This window comes from Aedes albopictus, chromosome 3, assembly GCF_035046485.1.
Source record: "Aedes albopictus strain Foshan chromosome 3, AalbF5, whole genome shotgun sequence".
NCBI classification, from domain to species: Eukaryota; Metazoa; Arthropoda; class Insecta; order Diptera; family Culicidae; genus Aedes; species Aedes albopictus.
This window is the reverse complement of record NC_085138.1, coordinates 303,554,619-303,581,386: the sequence shown is the minus strand read 5'-3', so window position 1 is coordinate 303,581,386 and position 26,768 is coordinate 303,554,619. Positions and strand designations below refer to the sequence as shown.

General features: G+C 40.8%; 1 protein-coding gene across 2 annotated transcripts in view; it reads left to right on the top strand.

Moving 5' to 3' along the window:
• The window catches only part of LOC109418558 (protein aubergine), a 47,729-nt gene extending 29,667 nt beyond the window's left edge, over positions 1-18,062 (top strand). For both annotated transcript variants that reach the window (XM_062842344.1, XM_062842343.1), the window contains exons 2-5: positions 8,071-9,337; positions 10,474-10,683; positions 16,643-17,581; positions 17,647-18,062. In XM_062842344.1, the coding sequence (XP_062698328.1) occupies positions 8,088-9,337; positions 10,474-10,683; positions 16,643-17,581; positions 17,647-17,911 (2,664 nt within the window). In that variant the 5' untranslated portion in view covers positions 8,071-8,087 and the 3' untranslated portion in view covers positions 17,912-18,062. The remainder of the gene's footprint in view (positions 1-8,070; positions 9,338-10,473; positions 10,684-16,642; positions 17,582-17,646) is intronic.
• The last annotated feature ends 8,706 nt before the right edge of the window (positions 18,063-26,768 follow it).

The window sequence follows — 26,768 nt, the reverse complement described above, 5'->3', positions numbered from 1 at the left end:
TATTGAATAAGAAAGAATCTTCCTAGCTTCTCTTATCTAATGTGTTTAGTTTCACATATCACTTGTAACTGATTATCGATATTTCTTTGCAATATGTTTCATTGTTGTGTTTTTAGTCAACATGTTAACTTTCTCATTAGGATCGAGTTTAGGTATTTATAAGTAGGGCAAACGATACAATCAGTTTCATTCATCATTTGTTCCAACAAAATGCCGTAGTGTATAAAGTGTTTGATTTCACCTGGTCCGAAGAAGATTGACAAATTATCCTAGTAGGGCTAATCGGTGTAATCTAGTAGAGAAATAATCGGTGGAACTGTTAAAGGAATTCCATTAGAAACTTCTAAAGGAATTACTGGTGGAACTCCTGGCGGGTTTTCCGGTGGGGTGATAATTTGAAAAGAATTTCTAGCGGAATTCGCACAGGAATTCTCGGCGGTATCAAGGGTGTCCTTTTTGCCTCGGTGTCCTTCTTTCCCCGGGTTCCCCTAGTTATTGAAACATGTGGCCAAAATGGTTGGTAGTAAGAATAAATCCAGCTGATACTTTGTCAATCGTCTTTAGAGTAAAGTGGGGCAAAAGTTCGAGTGGGGCAAGAGTTTCTTTTGAAGTTTTTGAGCTCAATTCAAATTATTTCTTTCGGGTGTCAAGGTTGTTCGAAGCCTTTTTGAAAAAGAGTCTTTCACTCCAAAAATTATGAAAATTGATTAATATTTCGAAAAGTTATGACAAAATGTTGGTTTTTGATCAAAAAATTGTAATATGCGATGATCATTCCAACGCATGGAATCGAATTGTAATGAAATCGAATTCGATATTTTATTTTGGGGCGTAATTAGGTATATTTTGAAGAAGCTTTAGCATGTATAACTTTTTGCAAAAAAGATTTGGAAATCATATTTTACACATAGTGGGGCAAAAGTTCGAATTGTGGGGCAAGAGTTCGAGTCATGTAGCAACTTTAGATAAAAACCTAAAATTCGGCAAAATGTACATATTATCTCTAAAAATTATGGAATTAGTGAGAAAATTCGATCAAAGTTGAAAAAAAATATTGTTTTATCTGAATTTGACGGAAAACTACTAATTTTTGGTGTAGTCAATTTAACCCTAATATGGGTAAAATCTAGATCGAACTTTAATGTGTATTCCAGTTCCAACATCAAATATTAATTGGTTTTAGGTATTCCTATTACCTAAGTGTCAAAATAGTGTGCTACGGTTAGCGAAATTCCACAAACACAAGATTCGAACTTTTGCCCCAGTGGTGGGGCAAGAGTTCGAATAAGACACACACATACAAAAAGTGTTGTAACTCAAAATTGAAAAGATATTTGGCGTAACTTTGTTCAGCAAAATTTTAACTCATGGATGGTAGAATCACCACGCGGTATTCAATTATTTTTATCTGCTTCGATTTTTTGAGAAAAATTGAATTTTCAACTAAGGTCGAACTTTTGCCCCACCTTACTCTAAGTATGGTCAACGTGGTCAACTCATGTGCTGGCGATAAAAACAACACACACACGTTGAAGTAGCCAGCAATATTGCATACAGGGGATAGACAAAATGATCGGGACAGGCAAAATTTTCACTGTCCAAAAAATGTTCAACTAGCTGTAACTTTTCGAAAAGTGCATCGAATATTCTCAAATTTTTACTGTAAGTTCTTCAACTAGTTGTGTATCAGTGGACAAAATTTGGAAAAGATCGGATAATTCTTCACGAAGTTATAAAGATTTTTGAAAATGGTAAAATTATCCGATAGTCAACTTTGAGCTGTTATATCTCCGGATTCAATGAACCTATTGCAATGAAATTTTGAACATTCATGACTTATATAATGAACTCTGGAAAACATTTGACTTAACTTGAAATTTTCAACAAGCGAATTTTTAGTAAATTGGTCTATTTTTAATATGCATCCCATTACATTTTCAATTTATTGGCGGCTATGTTGTTACTTTCCTTCAAAACGCATTTATATATTAGTCAATTAGAGGGAAACTAAATGAACTATAATTTGCATCTTGAATTTTGAAACGATGTTGATGTTTTGGATAATTTGGTGTTTTATTAGAAAAATAGTCTAATCGTTATAATTTTCTTCCGTGTTAAGAATATTAAGTTAAGTCAATGGTTTTTCATAGCTCATTATATAAGTCATTAATGGTCAAAATTTCATTACATTCGGTTCATTGAATCCGGAGATATAACAGCTCAAAGTTGGCTATCGGATAATTTTACCATTTTCAAAAATCTTTATAACTTCGTGAAGAATTGTCCGATCTTTTCCAAATTTTGTCCACTGATATACAACTAGTTGAATAACTTACAGTAAAAATTTGAGAATATTTTATGCACTTTTCGAAAAGTTACAGCTAATTGAACATTTTTTGAAAAGTGAAAATTTTGCCTGTCCCGATCATTTTGTCTATCCCCTGTATATGCCTGCTTGCCGTGTGACAAAGAAATGTGACACTTCTTGTGTCGGCTTTCAGTTTTCCACATCGCTATGCAGAATATTGTGTCTCCATGCAACTGCATGTTGGCTATACACGATTTGAAGTGACCGACAAGTATTAGGTTGAACAGGGAGCTAAAATTATATTCTTTCCTCTCGACATGGTGCCACTAGCAGTCAGTGTGGTCTGCAGTGCACTTTCTGGGTGAGATGTAAGTGATATATTTCTCCAAATTGTGTATGTTCCTGCCAGTGATGTGACAAATTTATGAGGACCAAGCATATCCTCCGCATGTTTTACCACATTTTCAAAGACACACCACTCGTTATTTCCTCGCCTCTACCACACATCTGGAAGGTTTAACATTTTGCTAGAAACATAAGAATATGAAAAATATCCTGCGATTCTATCAAAAATTCCTTCAGAATTTCAGCAGAAGTATCCACACTATTATTCTTTCTTCTTCTTTTTCTTTCTGAATCTTCGTTTCCACTGGAACTTGGCGTTTCAACTTAGTTTTCTTCAAGCACTTCCACACACAGCTATTATTTGATTGCCTGTCATTTAATGAATTCATATATTGTGTGGAAGGAACAGTGATCTTGGGGGAAAAGCCATGGGCGTAGCCAGATGGCCTGGTTCGAGCCAATTCAAGACTTTTTTGTATCTGTATTATCGATATTTTTAGCCCCAGGTTAATTAATCTCGGGACCCACGTTTAACTTCCCTTTCGAAGAAAGAACTCTCATTTTGCGAGTTTGTCGGCAATGGGACTCGATCCCAAGTCCGCGGCATCATAGTCAAGTGTTCTAGCCATCACACCAGGTCTCCACAGCTCAAGTTTATCAATAATTCAGTCAACATGCTGAATTTTCCAGATATGCCGGAAATAAGTTCCGGTAGGGATAGAGAAGGATTTTCTAAAACCATTTGCTGCTATAGAGTGTAGTAGCTCTTAATTCATCGTATTACTTACTAAGAGCAAAAAGCCTAGAATTTCTTAATGAATACCTCTAACGACAACCTCAGAAATTCCACCAGGAATTTCTTCAGGAACTTCTCCTGAGATTCTTTCAGGAATTCCTCAAGGGACTTCCCGAATTCCTCTATGGACGTCTTGCGGGGTTCTAATAGTGATTGTTTCAGAGCTTGTTCCATGAAATACTTCGGGAATTTCTCCCACGAGTTCTTTAGATTTTTTCTACAGATACTTCTGCAAGGATGCATCAAAGAAATCCTTCCTTCAGTGATCCCATCATAGATATCTTCAGAAATTCCTTTAAGAATTACACTCGGGATTTCAACAGACATTCATCCGGGAATTCCTCCTGGGATATCTTTGGAGGTCTGTCCAGTGATTGCTCCAGTGCTATTTTTGAGGATTCCTTCAGAAATTTATCCTAGGGTTCCCAAAGGAATTTCACCAGTAATCATGTTAGATATTTCTGCTGCTATTTCTTCTGAGATTTCTTCAGGGATTTCTTCATATATTTCTTCAAGAGTTTCACTAGAGATTGCTCCAAAAATTCCATGTGAAATTATTCGAAATATTTCTGCAAGAAGTAATTCTCAGGAATTCTTTCATAAAATTTTACCAGGGATTATTTAAAACCCAATCATGGAATTATTTCAAAATTTTGTACAAAAAACCTTTTAGGAGTCCAACTAAACATTCTTTTAATGGATTCAATGGGTTCAATCGACATCAAATCCGAAATTTACTGCAGCTTTTCAGATTTTTCCTGGGATTCCTACAGAAATTCTTCGAGATTTTTTTTAAGTAAGCTCTATTGGAATTTACTTAGGAATTCCTCTTGGAATTACTTCCAGAATTCCTCCGGGGGTTTCTGCAGGTATTCCTCCAGGTATTCTTCCAACACTCAGATATTCCATCTGGAATTCTTTCAGGAATTTCTCCGGGGACTGTTTGGGGATTTCGTAGCAATTCTTCTTGGCATTACTTCCGGGATTCTTCCTGGGCTTTTTTTCAGAAGTTCCTTCAGGAACTGCTACAAGTGACTCCATCAGGAATTTCTTCGAAAACTGCAGCAGGGAGTTCCTCCACGAACTCTTCTTAGGATTCCTTAAGGGTTTTCCCAAGAATCTTTTCATTAGTGCTTCCTTCTGGCATATCTTCAGTAACTCCTTCTGGGATTCGTACAGGAATGCTTTCTGTGAATTCTAAAGGAACTGTTCCCGGGATTCCTCCAGGGATTCTTCCATACATTTTTCTCAGAATTTCTCCAGGAATTCCTCCAGGGATTCCTCCAGGAATTTCAGCAAGGATTCCTTCGAGAATTGCTGCAGAAATTCCTCTATAGATTCTCCAAGGAATTCATCAAGAGATTCCTCCTGTAAATCCTTCAGAAATTTATAGGGATTCTTCTTGGAATTGCTCCAGTGATTTCTCAAGGAATTCCTCCAGGGATTCTGAATTTCAGAAAATCAGAGATTCCTCTAGGATTTGCTTCAGAAATTCCTTTGGGAATTGCTGTGGAGATCTCTTTAGAAATTCCTACAGGAAATTCTCCACAGATTTATCCAGGAATTGCATCAGAGATTGCTAAAGGAATTCTTTCAAGAATTTATCCAAGAATTCCTCCAGGAATTTCTTCAATCATTTCTCCAGGACTTCCTCCAGGGATTCCTCCAAGAACTACTCCAGGAATTCTTCTACAGATTCCCCCAGGAATTCTAGCATGCATGTCTCCTGGATTTTTTTTCTAGGGATTCATCCAAGAATCGCTCCAGGGATTCATCCAAGAATTATTCAAAGGAATCCGCCAGGACTTTCTCCAGGCATTCCTCCAGGGATTCCCTCCAAGAATTTCCTCTAGGCAGTCTTCTAGGATTTCTTCCAGGAATTCCTTCTAGAACCCCTCCACGAATTCCACCAAGAATTCCTCCAGAAACAACCCAGTTAATTGGAATTGATCCAGGAATTTCACCTGGAATTCAGGATTCCTCCAGGAAATCCGCCAGAAATTCCCCGTGGAGGATTCTTCAGGCATTCCTGCAGGTTTTCCTCCAGACATTTCTCTAGGAATTCCTCCAGGGATTTCTCTAGGCATTCCTCTAGGATTTTATTCCTCTAGGGACTTCTCTAGAAATTCCTCTAAGAATTCTTCCAGAATTTACCCTAGAAATTTCTTCAGGAATACATTAAGAAATTTCCGAAATTCAGAAAATCCTCCAGGAATTGCTTCAAGGATTCCTTTAGGAGTTGCTGCAGAGATCCCTTCAGGAAATTCTACTGGAAATCCTCCCAAGATTCCTCCAGAAATTGTTTCAGAGATTAATACAGGAACTCTTCCAGGTATTTATCCAGAAATTCCTCCAGGATTTTATCTAGAGATTTCTTCAGAGTTTCCTTTAGGGAATTCCTCCAGGAATTCTTCAAGGGATTTCTTCAGTTATTTTCCAGAGATTCCATCCAGAATTCCTACAGGTATTCCTCCGGGAATTCCTCCAGGAACTCTTCCAGGAATTCCCATAGAGATTTCTCCAAAGATTTCTCCAGGAATTCTTCCAGGGATTCATCCAGAGATTCCTCCTAGAATTCTTCCAAGAATTTCTCCAGCAAGTCCTCCAGAGATTCCTCTATGAACTCTTCTAAGGATTTCTCCTGGGATTTCTCCGGAAATTTCTTCAGAAATTCCTCTAGGCTTTGCTTCAGAGTTTGCTCCAGGAATTGCTTCAGGGATCGCTCCAAAAATTTCTCAAGACATTTCATTCCTCCAGAAATTCCTCCTGGGATCCCTCCACGAATTCTTCAAGGCATTTCTTATGCATTTTCTCCTGGGATTCCTTCCAGAATTATTACGGTTATTCCCCAAGGAATGCCTCCAAGATTTCTTCCAGGAATTCCTCCAGAAAGTGCTTCCGGAATTGCTAGCAGGAATTGCTGCTAGGTATTACTCCATAGATTCCTTCAGGAATTCATATAGGAACTTCTCCAGGAATTTATCCAGAAATCTCTCCAGGTATTCCTTTACAATTTTCTCCAGAGATTTTGTCAGGTATTCCTTCAGGAAGTCCACTTGTAATTACACCAAGAATTTATCCAGAAATTCCTCCAGGGATTTCTCAAGGAATTCCTCTAAGGATTCTTCCAGTAGTTTCTTCAATGATTCCTTCAGGATTTTCTCCAGAAATTCCTCTAGGAATTCCTCCAAGAATTTCTCTAGAGATTTATTCAGTAGTGATTTCTTCCAGAATTCTTCGTGGAATTCCTCTAGGAATTCCTCGAGGATTGTCTCCAAGCATTCCTCCACGAATTCCTCCATGCATTCCTCCAGGGATTCATCCAGGAATCCTTACATGGATTTCATCAGGAATTCCTCCAGTGATTGCTCCGAGAATGCTTCGTTCATAATATTTTCGAGGGATGCACCCAAGAGTTTCTTCAGAGATTTTTCCAGGAACATTCGCAGATTTTTTTTAAATTACTTCAAGGATTTCTGGAGGTATTCCTCCAGCGAATTGTCATGAAATGTTTCAAAATAATTTTAGAGGAATGCATACAGGAGCCAGGAAATTCTCCAAAAAGTCATCCAGAAATTGTTTCGTGATTTTATCCAGCAAATCCCTTAGAAGCAATTCCACGGATTTGTTCAGGAATCCCTCCATGAATTCCTTCAAAAATACCGCTGCAGTTCCTGTAAAAGAATTCCTTCAAAAATTCGTCTCAGGAATATACCTTGAGATATTTTTTTTTCAGGAAATCCTTAAAGAAGTTATCGATGGATTTCTTCAGAAACTCCTCCAGGGATTTCTCTAGGAGTTTTTCATCCTGTTTCAACATCAGCTTTTGGGACATATCAATACAGTTAACAATCGAATATCCTTATCTGATTAAGAAAGAAACGGGTCCTACAATATGTTATTTCTGAAAAAAGCAATAAAATGTTCCACTCAAACAAAGCGGGATTGGCATAAAGTTCGACAAAAACAAAGGATAAAACACATCTTGATGGACGAAACCTATGCTCAATTCTCAATACTACTGCAGCATATGACACGAACCCTTCATTTTCATAAAGAAAGCCGATGTAGGAGATAATATTTGTTCGTCATTTGGAATTTCCACTCATGGCTCTTGCCGGCGTTATGTAATTTACGGGCTGAGTTGGCCTTTCCAAATTTATGGGAAACAAGACGTTTATTTCAATGCCTGAGCGCCCTACAAATGTGAAAGGAATATAACATAGATTGCTTGAAGAAGGACAGTGTAAAACAATTCAAGATTAAGAGGTATCCTTTTCGTTCGTTGGTGGGCGTGCAAAGAACCATAAAACAATTTAACGCTTTCTCAAGGGTAGAAACAAGAGACAACAGTTACTTTTACCTAAAGACAAGCGTCCCACCATATTGGACACACGTGCATAGCCATGACTGGGTATTTCAAACATACCTAGAGAGGTAGATTTCATTGGATGTATATTTTTTTTGATGATGTGTGAAAGTGCAATTTAGTTTGACGAGTTTAGAATAGTGAGAACGTTTTGCCCGAACGCTTGTTTCGCGAGGAACCACTGTAAATTATTAGCAAAAGTTTGAAATTTGTTTCGTTTGCTCTAAAAGTTTTCTCTCCCTGGATTTACAGGACGTCACAACCGAAGAATGGCCGATAATCCCCAGGAGGGCTCCAGTGGCGGCCGGATACGGGCCCGCGGTTTCGTAGGAGGATCCTCATCGCGTGGCGGCTACAACGGAGGATCTTCACGAGGCGCTTGGCCAGGGTCGGACAATGGAGGCGGATATAGAGGTGATCACCGGCAGAAGCCTTACGATCGTCCGGAACATTCGCCACCGAGCGTGGCACCAACAGAGGAAGTGTCCGCATTGGAGTCGGAAATTAAGCAGGAGAAGATGCAGGGCCGAGGTGAGCGTGGTGGCCGAGGAGGCTCCCGAGGTGGTCGTGGTGGACTGCGAGGAAACCGTTATTTGCCGGAAATTGTGCATACCCGTACGGACACATCGGTTGCCAAGCAAGGAAACACCGGACGACCTATCATGCTTCAGACCAATTATTTCCGTGTGCTTCGCAATGAGGACGAGCGAATTTTCCATTATCGTGTCGATTTTAATCCCTCGGTGGAAGCGAACAAGAAAATGCGAGCTCTTATGTTCCAGATCAAGCCACACATTGGAGGGTACGTGTTTGACGGAACGCAGGTCTTTACGCGAACAAAGTTAGAAAAGGACCCGGCGGAGTTCACAGCTAGGGACAAATTCACCGAAGAAGACCATGTTATTACTTTGCGACGAGTTGGCGATGTTACCGGTACGAATGAAAAAGCTTTTGTGGTATTCAACCTTATCAACCGTCACGCCATGGCCGGCCTCAAATTACAACTTATTGGGCGAAGTTTCTTCGACCCGGAAGCTAAAGTCTCAATCAGACAGTACGGAATTGATCTGTACCCGGGCTATCTCACGAGCATCCGCCAGCACGAGCAGGATGTGCTTATGTGTGCCGAACTGACACACCGGGTTATGCGCACGGACACGTGCTATTCGCTATTTGAACACTGCATGAATCAACGCGGAAACTTCAAGGACAACTACAAACGCATGGTTCTGGGAACTGTGGTAATGTCCACCTATGGCAAGAACAATACTTACACCATCTCGGACGTTGAATTCGACGTCAACCCGGAGAGCACTTTCGAGACCAAGAAGGGCCCGATCACCTTCATGCAGTACTTCAAGGACAAATACAATATTGTTATTCGGGATCCGCGGCAACCGATGCTGGTGTCCCGCTCAAAAGCCAGGGACATCCGGGCGGGTTTACCGGAGCTGATCTACCTTATTCCCGAACTGTCCAGGATCACTGGCATTACCGACGATATGCGACGGGATTTCCAGTAAGTAGTAATTGTACCTCTTCCGTCTTGTAATGTACAGGGGATGGCCAAAATGTTTGGGATAGGCAACTTTTTTTCTCTCGCAAAAAAGTTCAACATGCTATAACTTTTTATATAGCGCATCAAAAAATCTCAAATTTTGACTGTTTGCCAACCTATTATATGTGCATCATTGGTACAAATTTGGGCTCGATTGATAAATCTTTCGCAAAGTTAGAACCGTTCGGGTAAAACACTATTTTTCAGACAACTCACTTTTGAGCTGTCATATCTCGGAAACCAGTAAACCGAATTGAATGAAATTTTGAACGTACACTAACAATATGTAAATGCTTCACAAACTATTAAAAAATAGGTACTTGTTAAACATTGACAAAAGTTATCATGGTTTGACACTTTTTGGATTTTTCTCAAAAAAATGTAATTTTTTCACATCAATGTCAATAAATTTTAGTGTTGATATCCAAAGATTTTCCACTTCTGTTCCCAAATTATCTCTAATCAGATATATTAGAGCCTATTTAGATTGAAGGAACAACACATTTAATAACTTTTGTGTGGTATTGTAAATTTGACTTATTTTCCTCTATATGGGTAAAATTTTCAACCCGGTATAACTTAATTCGCCGTGAGAAAATATAACATTTTATAACGTCGTATTAAGTATCAATATATTGTTGATAAACGTTCAAAAATTCATTCAATTCGGTTCACTGGTTTCCGAGATATGACAGTTCAAAAATGAGTTGTCTAAAAAATAGTGTTTTACCCGAACGGTTCTAACTTCGCGAAATATTAATCAATCGAGCCCAAATTTGTACCAATGATGCACATATAATAGGTTGGCAAACAGTCAAAATTTGAGATTTTTTGGTGCACTGTATGAAAAGTTACTGCATGTTGATTTTTTTTTGTGGGAGAAAAAAAGTTGCCTATCCCAAACATTTTGGCCATCCCCTGTATGTTACTATTCCGATTGTTTTGTATTATACATAGTTATGCAACGTTCCTTAAATTAAGGAAATCAGAATATGTATAATTTGAAGTTAACCAGAATGGAAGTCGATTTTCGTTGTTTCATCTGACCTATGTTTAAAAAATCTCAAGCTAATCATCGCATTCTCCCAATCTTCCAGTCTCATGCGGGCGATTGCCGACCACACCCGGTTGAACCCGGACAAGCGTATCCAACGGCTGGAGACGTTCAACCGGCGGATGCAACAGTCCAAGGACAGTTCCGATGTGTTCAAGTTCTGGAAAACGGAACTGGACCGCAGACTGGTGGAGGTTCCAGCCCGTGTGCTCCCGCCGGAGACGGTGTTCTTCCACCCGGAGCAGGATCAGTGGTAAGTAGTGCACCTTTAGTTATTATCATCCAATTGTATAGGTTTAAAAAATTGTAATATGTCAAGAAATCGAATGGTGATCATCCAAAGAAGGATTTGTTCTTATGACATTTACTGCATAGAAGAGAGGAAGAAAACGAAGGGATCTGGGTGAAATATTTACCGCAGAAGAGACATCCAAGTTTAGTTATGTGACAATGCTTTATGAAAAAATCTAGAAGATACAGGAAAAGCATTTGATCCCACAACCGTGAACATGTGGGAGATTCTAAACATCTAAGCCGACAGAGAAATATTGAAGTATAGTTGTTCAAGACGGACCTGGTTGGAGTGGTTCTTCGAACTGATATTAACTTTGTAATCCGCAGAAAAATAACTTGTCTTGTGGCTTTGTTGGTTAAAGCGCCGATCTAGTCATACAAGATCGTGGGTTTGAATCCCACCAAAATGAGTGGACATTTTTCCAAAGTTTTATCACTCAATTTGTGTCTCACACTGTGTCTTCGAAATTTAGGTTTTTTCATCCAATACAGGGAAGATGGCTGAAAACTCCAGTTTAATCAACTCAGTTGTGATAGTGCCTTTCTCGTTAAACATGTACTCGTCGCGTGTTCTAATCAGGGCTGGCGACTAAAGGTTTCCAAATTTCAGTGCCCCTTTTACTGGTACGCCCCCATAGGAATGACTTCAATGTGGTGTTCAATCAAGAATAATTCCGGGGAACCCCTCCATAAATTTTCTCACGCAAGTTTTCACTAATTATCGCGGAGGAATTGTTTTATGAGTTTATCAAGAAATCTGATGAAGACACCTCCGAGTATTCTTAACTTTCAATATATAGGTATTCCTTTTCATGTACTTCTTTAGAATTTTCTCCATGATTACCTTCAAGGACACCAGAAATTCATGCAGTGATTATTTTAGGATTAATCATTTTCTTCCAATTTTTTTTTATAGGTAAAAGATTCTTGCAGGATGGTTACAGCATTCCTCCAAAGATTCCTTCAATTGTCCCTTTAGAATGCATTCCTGTTTATTTATTTCTATGGAAATTTCTCCTGGGATTTCTTCAAAGATTCTTGCAGATTTTTTTCCTTAGGTCTTCTTAAGGATTTTTCAAGAAACTTCTCAAAAAAATCATCTTGAATTTTTTATGAGGAGTTTCTTTAAAAAATCCTTCAGAAATTCTTCCCGGGATTTCTTCAGGTATACTACAAGAAATTCCTTCAAGGATTGTCACGGAAGTTCTTACATGTATTCCTTCACTTGATATATGAAGGGTATATCTTGAAATATTTCTGAAAGAATTGCTCCTGGAGTTTTTCGATGAAGTTTCTTTAGGAATTCTTCTGGAAATTTCCTTTTGCAAGTTACTCCGAAAAAAATCTTAATTTTGCTATAACAAAATGGACCATATTTGTAGTTTGATGTCAATTTTTTGGGTCAATCGGTCATAGGAGAACAAAGATATAGAATGTCAAAGTTGATCATTTTGTATGAAAATTGGCCTTTACTGCTATTTTTATGAACACAGCTGTAGATGAGTTGTATATATAGAGAGGAGGGAGAAAGTATATAGAAAGGTACAAAGTAGGAGGAAAGGGACGGGCCAGGGATTGAACCCAGGACCTTCCGTATATGAATCGGAAGCGGTAGCCACCAGACCACCAAGCCCGTCTCAAAACTTAATTTTCTAGGGGTTCTCTAAAAAATCCTCCAGAATCATTAGTTTCCTTCAGAAATTTTGTGAACTTATTCCTCCAGAAATTTTATAAGAATCTCTACGATAAATTCCCCCAGAGATATCTCCAGCAGTTCATACAAGGATTGCTACAGAAGTTACATCAGAAAAAAATATTGGAGGTTTTCTTCAAGAACTCAATCAGTACCTTTGTTTTCAATTTCAGCAGGGGATTTGCAGACATTGTTTCAGAGTTTTCTTCAAAATCCTTTCATATATTTTTCCAGGAATCTCTCCAGAAATCTCTCAAGCAATTTTTCATTTCCCTTTTATCTATGATGCTTTTTCATATATTATTCCAGGCATTACTCGAGGAGTTCCTCCAAAAGTAACTTTAGAAATAGCTTCAAGAGTTTGGTCAATCCCACCAGAAAATATTAAAGGTTTTCTTTTGGAAATTTCTAAAGGAATCATCAGAAGCTTTTTAAGGGATTCCTTTAGACAATCGTCCATTTTTTCAAAAATTCATCCAATTGAAAAAAATATTCTTGAGGAATATCTCCAATAATTCCTTAAGACATTTTAAAAGGAATTTGTGGAGGTACCAGTGGAAATACTTCAAAAGGAATGTCTTCACGAATTTTTAAGAAACTTTTAGTGGAGTTTCTGAAAAACTTCATGAAAATAAAATATTAAGAAATCCCTTGCTGAAAATTTTTGAACAAATCTCTGAAATTCTGAAGAAATCTCTGGATATATCTTTAATGAAATCTTTAAAAGAATTTCGGAAGGAATTTCTGAAAAATTCTTCAGTAGAATCCCTGTGGAATGTCAGGAAGTACACTCACATGAATCTCTGAAGGAAGATCTGAAGAAATCCCAGAGAAATTCTTGAAAAAAATCCCTGAAGAAGTTTTTAAAGAATTTCTTGGATAAATAGTTTTAAAAACTCCTCGTTGAACCCTTTGTGGAAAAAATATTGATTTCAAGAAAAATTCATGGAGAAATACTTATATTTTTTTTTGATAATTTTCTAGAAGTATTCCTGGGTCTGGAGCAAACTGCGCACGTATTTTCGATGAAATTATAGATAAGCTTTCCGAAGGATTTTCCAAACGAATTTTTAGATGCATTTCTGAAGTTATCTTTGACGGAGTTTCAGAAGAAACCCATGGAATAAGAAGTAAAAGAATACTTGGAGAAATTTATGTTGAAGTTCTTCTGGGAAGATCTGGAGAAATTTCTTCTTCTAGGGATTCTAGAAAAGTTCAAGAAGAAACCACTGGAGCAGTTTCTGAAGGAAACCTTCGCAGATTTCCAGCCCTGGAGGATTTTTTGAAGGAACTCATGGAGCAATTTGGAAGGAATCCATTGAGATTTCTCAATGGAATCCTTGGACAAATTTATGGAGGAATTTCATAAAAAAATATGTAATCTACAGGAAAATTTCTAAAAAGTCCCTGGAAGAGTTTGTGAAACATTGTGTAGGTGACTGGAAGACATTTTTTGGGGAATTCTATTCTTTTCATTTCCTGAAAGAATCGCTGAAAGCATTTCTTTGGGAATCTGTGGATAATTTTTTGAAAGAAGTCTCGTACTGATTTCTGAAAGAATTTATGGAGGAATTTCTGAGAAAACCCATAGACCATTTCTTAAGATATTTTTGAAGAAATTTCCGGACGATTAAATAGATTAAATTTTGAACCAAATTCATGAAGTAATCCCTGGAAGAATACCTGAAGGAATTGTCATAGAAATCACCGAACTCATATCGGATTTTTTGAAAGAATGCTCGATAGCTTTTTATAGAATTCATGGAGAATTTTCTGAGCAAATACTTTGCTGACGGAATTTCTCAAAGATATCTGAGGATTTCTGAGAAAATTCATGGAGGAATTTCCGAAGCAATTCGTGCATTACAATTAAATAATCTCTTGAGAAATGTTGGAGGAACATCTGGTAAAATATCAGAAATAGCCCTTATATGGGGAAAGTCTCCGAATGAATCGTTGAAAGATTTTTTTTTAAAGATCCCGTTGAGGATTTCCTGGGGAAATTCGTGGTGTATTATTTAATTAAATATGAGAAGAAATTCCAGGACGAATTTCTGGAAGAATTTCTGAAATGTTTTTGTGTTTTTGTATCACCAAAAATTGATTGAAATATAAATTTACTATTAAAAAACATGTTCTGAATGATGATGAACCTTTATATCAAAATTCTAAGTATCACCCTACAAATTAGTTTTTCACATCGTTCTCAGCACATATGTATTGTGGAAATACCTATCACTAAAGAGAATAATACGTAGCAGTACTTCATGAATTCAAAGAAAAACAGAATATTCGTAGATTTTTGTGGATTAAACAACGTTTATTAATCGATGCAATTGCTTGAAAATCTTTAGAGCATCTTTCAAAATGTTTTTACCATTTCTTTGAAAATTCTTGTTTTCCCGAAATTCCAGAAATTTGAAATTTTCTCGCCGGCAATTTCTTTAAGAATTCCCTCAGTAAATTTAGGTGGCAATCTAGTTTTTGTGAATCCTTTTTGAAAATTTATTTAAAACTTTCTTCTTTCTTGGTTGGCGTATTTCTTCAGGAGTAAACTTTTCATTTTTTTAAACAATTTCATCAGCAATCCTTTCGAAAGTTTTTTGCCAATCATTTTGGAAATTTCTTAAGCATTTTGTTTCTAAATTGCTTGATCAGTTTTTTTGGTATTTTCTTTATAATTGTTCTGATTATTCTATTTTTAATTTAGCCGCAATCCCTTTAAGAATTCCTTCAGTAGGTAATGCCTTCAGTAATAAATTCAATGCTTTTTTGTGTTTTTTTCGCGAATTTGTTTAGAATTTTAACCAGCAATTCCTTTGGAATCCTTGAAGCAATTTTCAAGCATATTTTTTTTAAATCCCTTGAGAAGTTTGTAGATCAATGCCTATCGGGATTGCATCGGCAATTTTTTTGAGGTACCTTCCGGGTGTCCCTTTTAAAATCCATTGCATAGGAAATTTTCAAAATTCTTTTGTGAATTCCTTCTGCAATTGCTGTGAATTTTACAGTGATGCTTTAGCAAATTTTCGCGGGAGTTTCTTTGAAAATGTCTTTGGAGATTCCTTTAAAACTTGCCTCGGAACTTTCTTCAGAAATTGTATCGACTATTTGCTTGAAAATTTCTCAGGCAAATGGCTTTGAGGCTCTTTTAGGTCTTTTTTGAGTAATTCTTCGGTAACATTTTCCGAATTCCGTTGGCAATTCTTTCATAAATAGCTTTGAAAATTAAATCGCCAATTCCTTTGAAATTTCTTGCGTAAATGCCTTTACATGGCTTTTTTTTCAGGAATCTTTCAGCAATTCCTTTAGGAATTTCTCTGGCATTGTTTTTGTAAGTTCGTTTGGAAATTACTTTTAAATTCTTTTGAGCAATCCTTTTGGAAATCTTTTCCGAAATTACTTCAGCATATTCTTTGGGAGGTCGTTCAGAAATTTCTTCTATTGAAATTTCTTCAACAAATCGATTGGAATGTTTTTCCAATTGTCCTTTAGCTATGTGCCTATGTGTTTGAAAATTCCTTCGGCTTCTTCTATGAAATCCCCAATACCATTGCAAATTTCTCAGGCAGTTTTTTTGGAAATTTCTTCGGTTTTTTTCTGTGACAGTTCCTATAAGAGTTCCTTTGAAAATTGATATGGCAATTCCATTTTAAGATTTGTCTGCTATTCTTCTGTAAATTGAATTTCATTTGTAACTTTCTTCTTAAATAAATTTGTAAAAAAAATTCTTCAGCACTTCTAAAAGAAATTTCTGAACTTTCAAATGAATTGTATGTGAAATATCTAAACCATTGACCATTGAAACTGGCGAAGAAATTCCCAAAGAATATTGCGAATGAATTTTGGAAGAATTCCTAACACAATTGCCTTAGAAGTTTGCAAAGTGATGACGGCTAGAACTTCTATTTAAAGAAATTTTTGAAGAAATTACTTAACAATTTTCCAAAGAAATTTCCACAGGAATCTGAAAAGGATCCGAAGCAATTTTCGGAGGATTAAATATAAATAGATACAATAAAATACCACAGAATTACTGAAGGAATCTTAGCAAAATTGCCAAAGAAATTCTCAATGGCATTGCAAGAGGAACTCCCAAAACAACTTCCGCATGACTTTACAACGGAATGACTAAACATATAATCAGGGGAATTACGAGCTCATATATACCAGTATACATTAAAATAACAATCGATAACTAAAGACTTTTTTTTTACAATTTCAGCAAGGTCCTGGCAGGTGAGATGGCCGAATGGCAAATGGCATTCCGCAACAACCCGATGTATCTGACGGTTGCTCTCACCAATTGGTACGTGGTCGTGCCCGGCGGTTCGGAACGGTTGATCGTCGATTTCATGTCCTGCTTGAAACAAGCCGCTTCACAGATGTATTTCCAAATCGAAGAGCCTCGCCGCATTTCCATTCCCAACGATTCACCCGTCGTCTACGTGGAGCAGTTGAGCCAGATCGTTCAGCGAGATCCCCAGCTGATCATGTGCTTGGTGACGAACGACAAGGCCGATCGTTATTCGGCCATTAAGAAGAAATGCTGCGTGGACCGAGCCGTACCGACGCAGGTGCTGAAGACCCGAACGATCACCCCTAAGGGAGGAAATGTACGTACGCTGATGTCCGTGGCCACCAAAGTAGCGATCCAGATGAACTGCAAGCTGGGTGGAATTCCATGGGTCATCAAGAGCCCTCTGGCTTCGGTGATGGTAATCGGATACGATGTGTGCAAGGATTCCAAGGATAGATCGAAAGGATACGGAGCGTTGGTGGCCTCCATGTATGGAGGTGGCATCAAACATCCCAAGTACTACTCGACCGTAAACCAGCATGCCCACGGAGAGGAGCTGTCCAACTACTTGGCCTTAAATGTTATCAAGGCGATCCGCGCGTATCAGTCGAGCTTTGGAAACATCCTGCCGCAGCGTATCGTTATCTACCGGGATGGCGTTGGCGATGGGGATTTGGGCTTCGTTTACGAGCACGAAGTCGGTGCTGTGAAGGAAAAACTGGAAGCCGCTTACAAAGGACAGGATTTCCCGTCGAAGCTGACCTTCTTCGTTGTCAACAAGCGCATCAACACGCGACTGTTCCAAGATCGGAGGAACCCAACACCTGGAACCATAGTCGATGACGTCATTACACTACCCGAGAGGTAAGAAAATCGTTTATGTAGCACTGTTCACTTACCTAACTAAACTTCAATCTATTCAATTACAGAAACGACTTCTACCTGGTTTCCCAGAGCGTCCGGCAGGGTACGGTCTCCCCGACGTCGTACAACATTCTGAGGGACGAATCCGGCCTCAGTGCCGATCGGTTGCAGTTGTACACCTTCAAGCAGACGCACATGTACTACAACTGGTCCGGTACCGTCGGGGTGCCGGCCGTTTGTCAGTATGCCCACAAACTGGCCGCCTTGGCGGGACAGTATTTGCATCAAGCCCCGAGCACGTGGTTGGAGAAGAAACTTTACTTTTTGTAGACCTAAGCGCGCATTTTGATCCTTGGACGTACGACAATTTACGGCAAAAGTGTTTTCAATGTACATGTAGAACATCATGTTTCACCAGCAATTTTAACATGTATGTGTTTCAAAGAATCTATAGTAATAAAACGAATATTTCAGAGACAAACATTTTATATGTGGTTTATTTATTATCTTTACGTATGGAGCTGTTCAGGTAAGTTAGATCTGACAACTGCTAGTCCGAACGAGTATTCATTCGAACTAATATTAATTTTACCTACATTAATCAAAAGATTGGGATGACCCCCTCAAAAACAAGTTATATTTCCAAAATATTTCAATACAGGTTTTGTTTTGTTTTCTTAGCAGCTTCAGAAGCTATCAATTTTGATAAAAAAGGTTACACTATTTACGCTTAGGAATCCCCGATGGATTTTCACGAGGAATCAACGAAGGAATTCAAGGAGAAATTCCCAAAGGAACCTTGGGACCTTGGGACCTTGGAAATTTGAGAACCAGGAGTAACCTTGAAAGAACTACATTAGGAATGCCGGAGGAAACTTCTAGATGAATCTGAAAGAACCATGGATAACTTAGGACACGAATGCACCCCGGTGTAAAGTGTCATTAATACATTAATAATAACAATAATGGAGAACTTGCTGAAGGCACTCCTGGATTGATCCCCAAAGTAACTGCTACACTGCTTCCGAAATAACTAATACATAGTTCAAGAATCTCTCTTAAAGAGATCCTTTCAGAAACTTCTGAAGAAATCCCTGATTGGAATTTTAGTAAAAATCCAGAAAGAATCCGCGAAGGAATTCCAAGAGGAATCTCTGAAAAAAAAAACTAGGAGGAATCCCCGAAAGAATTCCATAAAGAATCCTCAAAGGTTCACCTGCAGGAATCTCTTAAATAATTACAACAGGGATCCTCCGAAGAATTCTAGTAGGAATACCAAGGGGTTCTCCAGTTAGAATAGTGGTTAAGGCTATGAATCGCCAATCCGGAGACGGCGGGTTCGATTCCCGTTCCGGTCGGGAAAATTTTCTCGACTCCCTGGGCATAGTGTATCACAATATACAAATTCATGCAATGGCAGGCAAAGAAACCCCTTCAATTAATAACTGTGGAAGTGCTCAAAGAACACTAAGATGAAGTGAGGCAGGCCAAGTCCCAGTGGGGACGTAGAGCCATAAAGAAGAAGACCAAAGGAGTTCCAGCGGTAATTTACATAGGAATTCAAAGACGAATCCTCGAAGGATTTCTTGGAATTAATAAAGGAATTTAATGAGAAATTTCCGAAGGAATTCCAGAAAGAATCCTCGAAGGTAATCCAGGAAATATCTTCGAAACAATTCCAACTGGAATTCTCGGAGGAATTCCAGCAGGAATTCCAAAGATATTCCAGCGGTTAGTTCCTTAGGAATGCGAGGAGAAATCCTCGAAGGATTTCTAGGAGGAATGGTTGAAGGAAATCCCGAAGGAATTCCCGGAGGTATTCCAGGAGGAATCCTTGGAGGAATTCCAGTAGGAATCTCCGACAGAATTCTAGAAGGAGTCCCCGAAGGATTTTCATGAGGAACAGTCCAAGGAATTCCCGAAAGAATTCCAAAAAGAATCCTCGAAGATAATCCAGGAGGAATCCTCGAAACATTTTCAACAAGATTCCTCAGAAGAAAAACGGCGTTTTCCATTCAAATTTGAGGAGAAATCCGAACCATTATCGAAAGAATTCCCGAAAGTATTCCAGGAGGAATCCCCGAAAGAATTCCAAGAGGAATCCTCGGAGGAATTTCAGGAGGGTTCCCTGAAGAAATACCAGTAGGAATCCCCAAAGATCTTCCAGGATGAATTCCCGAAGGAAGTCTAGGAGGAATCTCCGAAAAAAATCCGTCGGTACTTTAGGTTCGTTTTCAAGATGGACGCTAACAAGCTCATGATAGAACGCCTGAATAACGCCAATTACGAAGCCTGGAGATTCATAATTGAAATGCTGCTGATTCGCGAAGGGTTGTGGAAGCACATCTCGGAGGGGGTACCCAATCCGGTCACGAGCAAATGGAAACAGGGAGACGATAAGGCCAGGGCGACTATTGCCCTGTTCGTTGAAGATAATCAATATCCGATCATCCGGGATTGTCGAGCTGCCAGAGAAACCTGAGAAGCCTTGAAGAAACATCATCAGAGTGTGTCCCTCACGTCTCAAGTCATGATACCCTAACTACAGCTTTGAAGAGTCCCTCGGATGATGGGACCTTGTGAAGAGCAAGTTGTTGGACGAATCCATGAAGCGCCAAAGATATCCATCGCGGGGAGAATCATTGCTGAGAGTGGAGTCCTCGAGGAAGTATATTATCTGCCATAGCTGTGGAAAACCTGGACATGTTAAGAAAGATTGTCGTGTGCAATCCAATGCGAAGGTGGACGAATCCCGGCGAAAGTTCAAATCGAAAGCGAGAACTGTGAAGGAAGATGACCGTCCCGATGGATGCTCAGCGTGCTGTTTCGCGACGCGTAATGAACCGGATACGATTGATTCTTGGGTCGTGGATTCCGGTGCTAGTACCCACATGTGCGCGGACAGAAACTTTTCAAGCAGTATGTAATATGCTCCGGATTGATAGTAACGCTGGCTGACGGAAGCATTGCCAAACAATCACCAGTTTGCCAATTTGATCGGAGGATTGTTGTACATAGCCGTGAACACCAGACCGGATATAGCTGTTGCATTATCGTTCCTCGGACGAAAGACCAGTAACCCAAGCCAAGTTGACTGGAATGAAGCGAAGCGAGTACTTCGTTACCTGAAGGGAACCATCGACCACGGGCTGGTACTAGGTGCGGAGTCTTTTCAACTGGAAGTGTTCGTTGATGCTGATTGGGCAGGGGATTCCAAGAACCGTAAATCAACATCCGGTTTCCTGTTTCGCTATGCTGGAGGTGTGATCGGATGGAATCCAAGAAAGCAAGATAACGTAACACTTAATAGTACCGAAGCTGAGTACGTAGACATGGCCGATTGCTGTAGAGAACTCAACTGAATTCTTCGTTTGGATTGAAACCACGTTGCCAGTGAAGATCAATGAAGATAATCAAAGCTGCATCAAGCAATTGAGCATGCTCAACGTCAACCGAAGATCCAAACATATCGTGACAAAACATTATTTCATCCGACAACTGAAGCAAGACGGAATCATCGACCCACAATACTTGCCTACCGGGGTCATGATTGCTGACATGATGACAAAACCGCTTTTTGGGGTGAATCTTTCGAAGTTTCGGGACCTGGAAAGGATACTTCCGTCGAGGAGGAGTGTTGAAGGAGTTGAGTTGGTGACGAAATACCTCTGCATAACAACCATTAGTTTGATTATCGATAATAACAATCAGCAAGTCATGTAGGGGTATAAATATGAGAGCTTACAATAAAGAGATTTTTTCGATGTTGAACCGTTAAACGATCAAGAAGTTTTTTTGCGATCTATGACATCTCAACCATCTAAGATCCAGGAGGAAAACCCGAAGGATTTTCAGGAGGAATCCCCGAAAGAATTTCTGGAGGAATTCTGAAGAAGCATCTGTACGAATCGCTGAAACTCCAGGAGGCATCCCTGCATACTCCTCAATGATTTGCTGAAGGAACTGCTGGAACAATCCCTGAAGGAACTCCTGCCGGAATTCCTGTGAGATCTTCTGAAAAAAAAAAAAACATTATGAAACTCCTAGAGGCACCCTGAATCTTCGTGGATGAATTGCTAAAGGATCTACTGGAGACATCTCTGAAGGAACTCCTGAAGAGCCTCTGACAGTGGTCTCAGAGACGCTGAAGAGGCTTTTAGGGGGTCCCAGGGGACTCGAGAGCGTCTGATGGGCGTTTCAGGGAGTCTCTGAGTGGTTTCAGACGTTTCAATAGGTCTACACCAAAACCTCCATTTAGGTAATGAATCGGGACTACCTAAATAAAGTTTTACCTAAATAGATTCAGTTGATTACCTAAACCTAAATGGATTTGAAGATTGCAAAGAAGTTTAAGAAGGGTGAGTGGCCTGGAGGTTCGAAGGGGGTCATGCGGGGTTTTAGAGGGCTTTCAAAGGAGTTTCAGGAGGGCGGGGGGATCAGAGGCGTTGTATGGGGCCTTCAGGGGCGTTTACGGAAGGAGGGGGGGGGGTGTTTCTGAAAAGCGGCGCAAGGAAGAACACGAGCGAACACGACCGAAGTGGAAAAATACTCGCGGGGGCTTTCTCAAGAGCGAACAAGAAAAAAACAACTTTCTCTGTTAGGAGTTCAACTGGTAATGAATTGTATTTGTCAGAAAGAGCAGTTACAGAGTTGCCAGATGGGCTGATTCATCAAGGTTTATATAAAAGGGGAATCGGTTGGTTACTACACTGTTAATACCCCCCTTCAAGCCAATAACCCTATTAGGCTTCGTAGCTTCTCATATTGTGGTCTCGGTAGTCCTTTAGTCATTATGTCGGCTATCTGGTCTTCCGAAGCCACGTACTCCAACTGGATGGTTCTTCTCTGGATTTCTTCGCGTACGAAATGAAATCGCACGTCTACATGCTTCAGCCGCTTGGTAGGCTTATCCTCTTCAGCAATACTGATGCATGCTTGATTGTCTTCTCGAATTATGACAGGTTCGGACACATCGATGTTGAAGTCTTGTAACAGCATCCGCAGCCACAGCGCCTCCTTAACAGCTACACTCAGTGAGGCGTACTCCGCCTCGGCAGATGACAACGCGACTGTTTTCTGCTTCTGCGTTAACCAGGATACGTTTGCTTGGTAAACCCGAAATACGAATCTCGATGTTGATTTCCGATCGCAAACATCGCTTGCCCAATCGGAGTCAGCAAATCCTTCAATAGTTGCACACGTCTCGTCCCTCCTGTACACCAGTTTCAAGTCCAATGTACCCTTAATGTACCGCAGGATACGTTTGGCGTGATTCCAGTGATCGTCAGTCGCACAGGTTTGGAAAGCACTGAAATAGTTGACAGCAGCGCACAAATCAGGTCTGGACGTGACGGTAACGTAGGTCAGGCAACCAATCAACTCTCGATATGGATGAGTAGTGTACTTGGAAGGGTCGTTACACTTCTCAAGCTTGAGGCCTGTTACCAACGGTGTTTGTTTCGGCTTGCAGTCTGCCATGCCGAAGCGAGCTAGGAGATTTTCGAGGTAACTCCGCTGGCTAATTTCCAAAATGCCTTCATCCTTACGCCTCTCCACGGTCAGTCCCAGAAACGTGCTAATCTCGTTCATGTCGCTCATTTCGAACTCGTCCTTCAGTTTGGCTTTCAGATCTCGAATCGTTTCCAACGATCGGCTGGCGATTAAAATGTCGTCTACATAGATGATCATATACACCTCCATCAACGATCGAGATATACAGACAGTTATCCACCTTGCTGCGCTTGAACCCAAGACTCGTGACGAAATCGTGAAATCTTGAATTCCAGGCACGGGATGCTTGCTTTAGGCCGTAAATGGACTTCTGCAGCTTGGCAACCAGGTTTCCTGCACCGAATTCTTCCGGTAGACGCATGTATATCTCTTGTTCTAGCAATCCGTTAAGAAACGCAGTCTTCACGTCAAGCTGGTGAAGATGCATCCCTTTTTGATTGGCAATGGCCAGTAAAACACGCAGCGTCGCGTGTTTGGCCACCGGCGCGTAGGTACTCTCGTAATCAAAACCTTTGCGTTGAGAGAAACCTCTGGCTACGAGCCGTGCCTTGAAGCGGTCGATTCCGCTAGCATCGTGCCGCTTTATCTTAAATATCCATTTACTGTCAATGATATTCTTACCTGGAGGTGGTGATGCCAGGGTCCAAGTCTTGTTTTTGATGAGAGAGTCCATTTCGTCGGTAATGGCTGCTTGCCACTGCGGCCAATCCGGCCGCTGCCTGAGGCCGGCCACTGTAGCCGGCAGATCCTCGACGAAGCTTTCAGCACACATGGCAGTTTCGCACAACTCGTAACAATCATGCCATACTGGTCTCCGCTTCTCACGGCCACTACGACGCACTGGAAGTTGCTCCTGCTGCCCAGGCTGTTCCGGTTCTGATTCTTCTTCGTATTCACTGATCACGTCGTCTTCGAGCTCATCAGGAGCTACACTACTTTGGTCAATCGTCTCTTCAAGGACCACTTCCCTCTTCTGAACACTCGGTTCCACTTCAAGTTTGCCACCGAACATGGTGGATTCATCGAACACCACATCCCTACCGATCACTATCTTCTGCCGCGTTTCGTCCCATAGTCGATACCCATTGACGGTATACCCGACGTGATACAACTTCTTGCACTTAGAGTCCAACTTCGACCTGAGTTCTTTCGGAACATGCAGGTACGCGGCACTTCCAAAGACCTTCAGCTTCGATACATCCGGTTTTCGACCAGTCCAAAGTTCGTACGGCGTCTTCTTCTCTGCCACCGCCGACGTTGGGCACCGGTTGGTCAGGTATGTAGCGGTATACACAGCTTCACCCCACATCTTCTTACCAAATCCGCTTTCGGCCAACAATGCCCTGGCCCGCTCCATCAGCGTACGGTTCATCCGTTCGGAGACACCGTTTTGCTCCGGTGTGTACGGAACCGTTAACTCCATAGAAATTCCCTTTTCCCGACAGAACGAACGCATTTCTTCACCGATGTACTCACCGCCGTTATCTGTACGCAGACGTGCTATTCTGGTACCAAAATGGGCCGTGACGAGAGCTTCGTACTCGCGGAAGCAAGTAATCACCTCATCCTTCGTGGACATCAAATAGATGATCGCGAAATGCGAAAAATCATCAATAAAAGATACGAAAAAACGCTTACCGTTCCAGGTGCGGGGTGTCATCGGTCCACATACGTCACTATGTATTAGTTCTAGCGGCCGCCGTGAACGCCGCTCCTCCCCGGAAGCAAACGGCAACTTTGCTATTTTCCCGGACAGACACGGTTCACATACAACAGTTTCTGCATCGAAATCCGTCAGCTTCAGTCCGTCAACCATCTTACACTTCACCAGTTCACGCAAACTGTCACAGCCCACATGACCGAACCTCTGGTGCCATAGTACCGCATTACGCGACACTTTACCCGAGAGCATGGCTGACCCCATTTCGCTGCGCTTACAGAAAATGTCCAGTTCATAAAGTTTGCCTTTCAATCGACCAACGGCCAGCACGTCACCATTCTTCTTCACTTCGGCTTTTTCTTCTTCGAAACACACCTGGAGACCCGCCTTTGCAATTCGCTTTACCGAAAAAAGATTGCAACTTAACCCCGGCAGGTAGAGCACGTCCTTCGCTTCACACTTCTTCACTGTACCGTCGACGACCGTATACATAATCACATCGCCACAATACTCAGCCAACAGTTTCTGTCCGTTTGCCACAACGATCTCGACCGGGCGTTTCAACCGCCGCATCACTGAAAAATACCGCGAGTCGCACAGCATGTGATCGGTGGCCCCCGAATCTAAAAACCAACCGACACGCACTAGATCGTCATCTCCTGCTGCAACAAAAGCTATTTCCGGACGATCTTCTTCCGCACCTACGTGCGCCTTCTGCCGCCGTGCATCGCTTCTCGGTTTCGGCGTTTTGTTTTCGCTATTCACTTTTTGTTTCTCACTATCACCACGATCGGATTCTCGGCAGTTTGCCTTTTTATGCCCATACTTCCCACACTGAAAGCACTGCAACTTCTTCTTCTTCAGCCTGCTAGCCATCGCCACACCATCACCAATACCACCAGTGGTCCACCACTTGCTTCTTCGCCTGCTTCTGTGTTACGCCGTTTCAGCTCAACGTCCAACAGCCGCTTCTTAACGAAGTCCATCGTGACGCCGTCGGGTAGCGTTTCAATCGCCGTCACGACCGAATCGAACGATGGGGGTAGTGTCAAAAGCAAATGACACAGCCCACAACCTGAAAAGCGGCGCAAGGAAGAACACGAGCGAACACGACCGAAGTGGAAAAATACTCGCGGGGGCTTTCTCAAGAGCGAACAAGAAAAAAACAACTTTCTCTGTTAGGAGTTCAACTGGTAATGAATTGTATTTGTCAGAAAGAGCAGTTACAGAGTTGCCAGATGGGCTGATTCATCAAGGTTTATATAAAAGGGGAATCGGTTGGTTACTACACTGTTAATAGTTTCGAAAGGTCTAAGGTGCATTACATGGAATATGAGGGGGTTTTAGGGGGATTTAGAAGGCATTTCAGAAGGCTTCAGAGGAATTTTGGCGAGTTTCAGAGGTGTTACTCAGGCGCTACATACCGTCTACCCCCGTTGGTTTGAACGATACCTAATGCAAACCAGCGGGGTTATTTTTTAATTTGAACTTTTAGTAACCCTGTGGGCATCGAAAAACACACTGATGGTAACCCTTTTTTGCTGTTTTGTTTTGATTATGCGTTCCGTTTCACCCCGTTCCATGAGCAGAATGACGTTTGAACCATTTCTAGTTTGAACGATATGCAGATCAGTGGGGGTCAAATTAAAAAGTGTTCAGATTAGATGCGGTCAAACCAACGGGGGTAGATGGTAGACGTTCTCAGGGGTTTCTGAGGGTCTCAGGAACGTTATATGGGGTCCGAGGGGGTTTCAGGGTGATTTAGTAGGTATTTCAGAAAGTTTCGGGCGTTTCGGGCGTTTCGGGGGTTCCTGAGAGTCTCAGGTGCGTTACATGAGATTCGAGGGGGTTTCAGGGGAATTTCGAAGACATTTCATAAAGCGTCAGAGGAATTTTGGCGAGTTTCAGAGGCGTTACGAAAGCGTTATGTAGGCATTTTTGGTGGTTTCTGAGGGTCTCAGGAGCGTTACATGGAGTCCGAGGGGGTCTTGGTGGGATTTGGAGGCATTTCTAAAA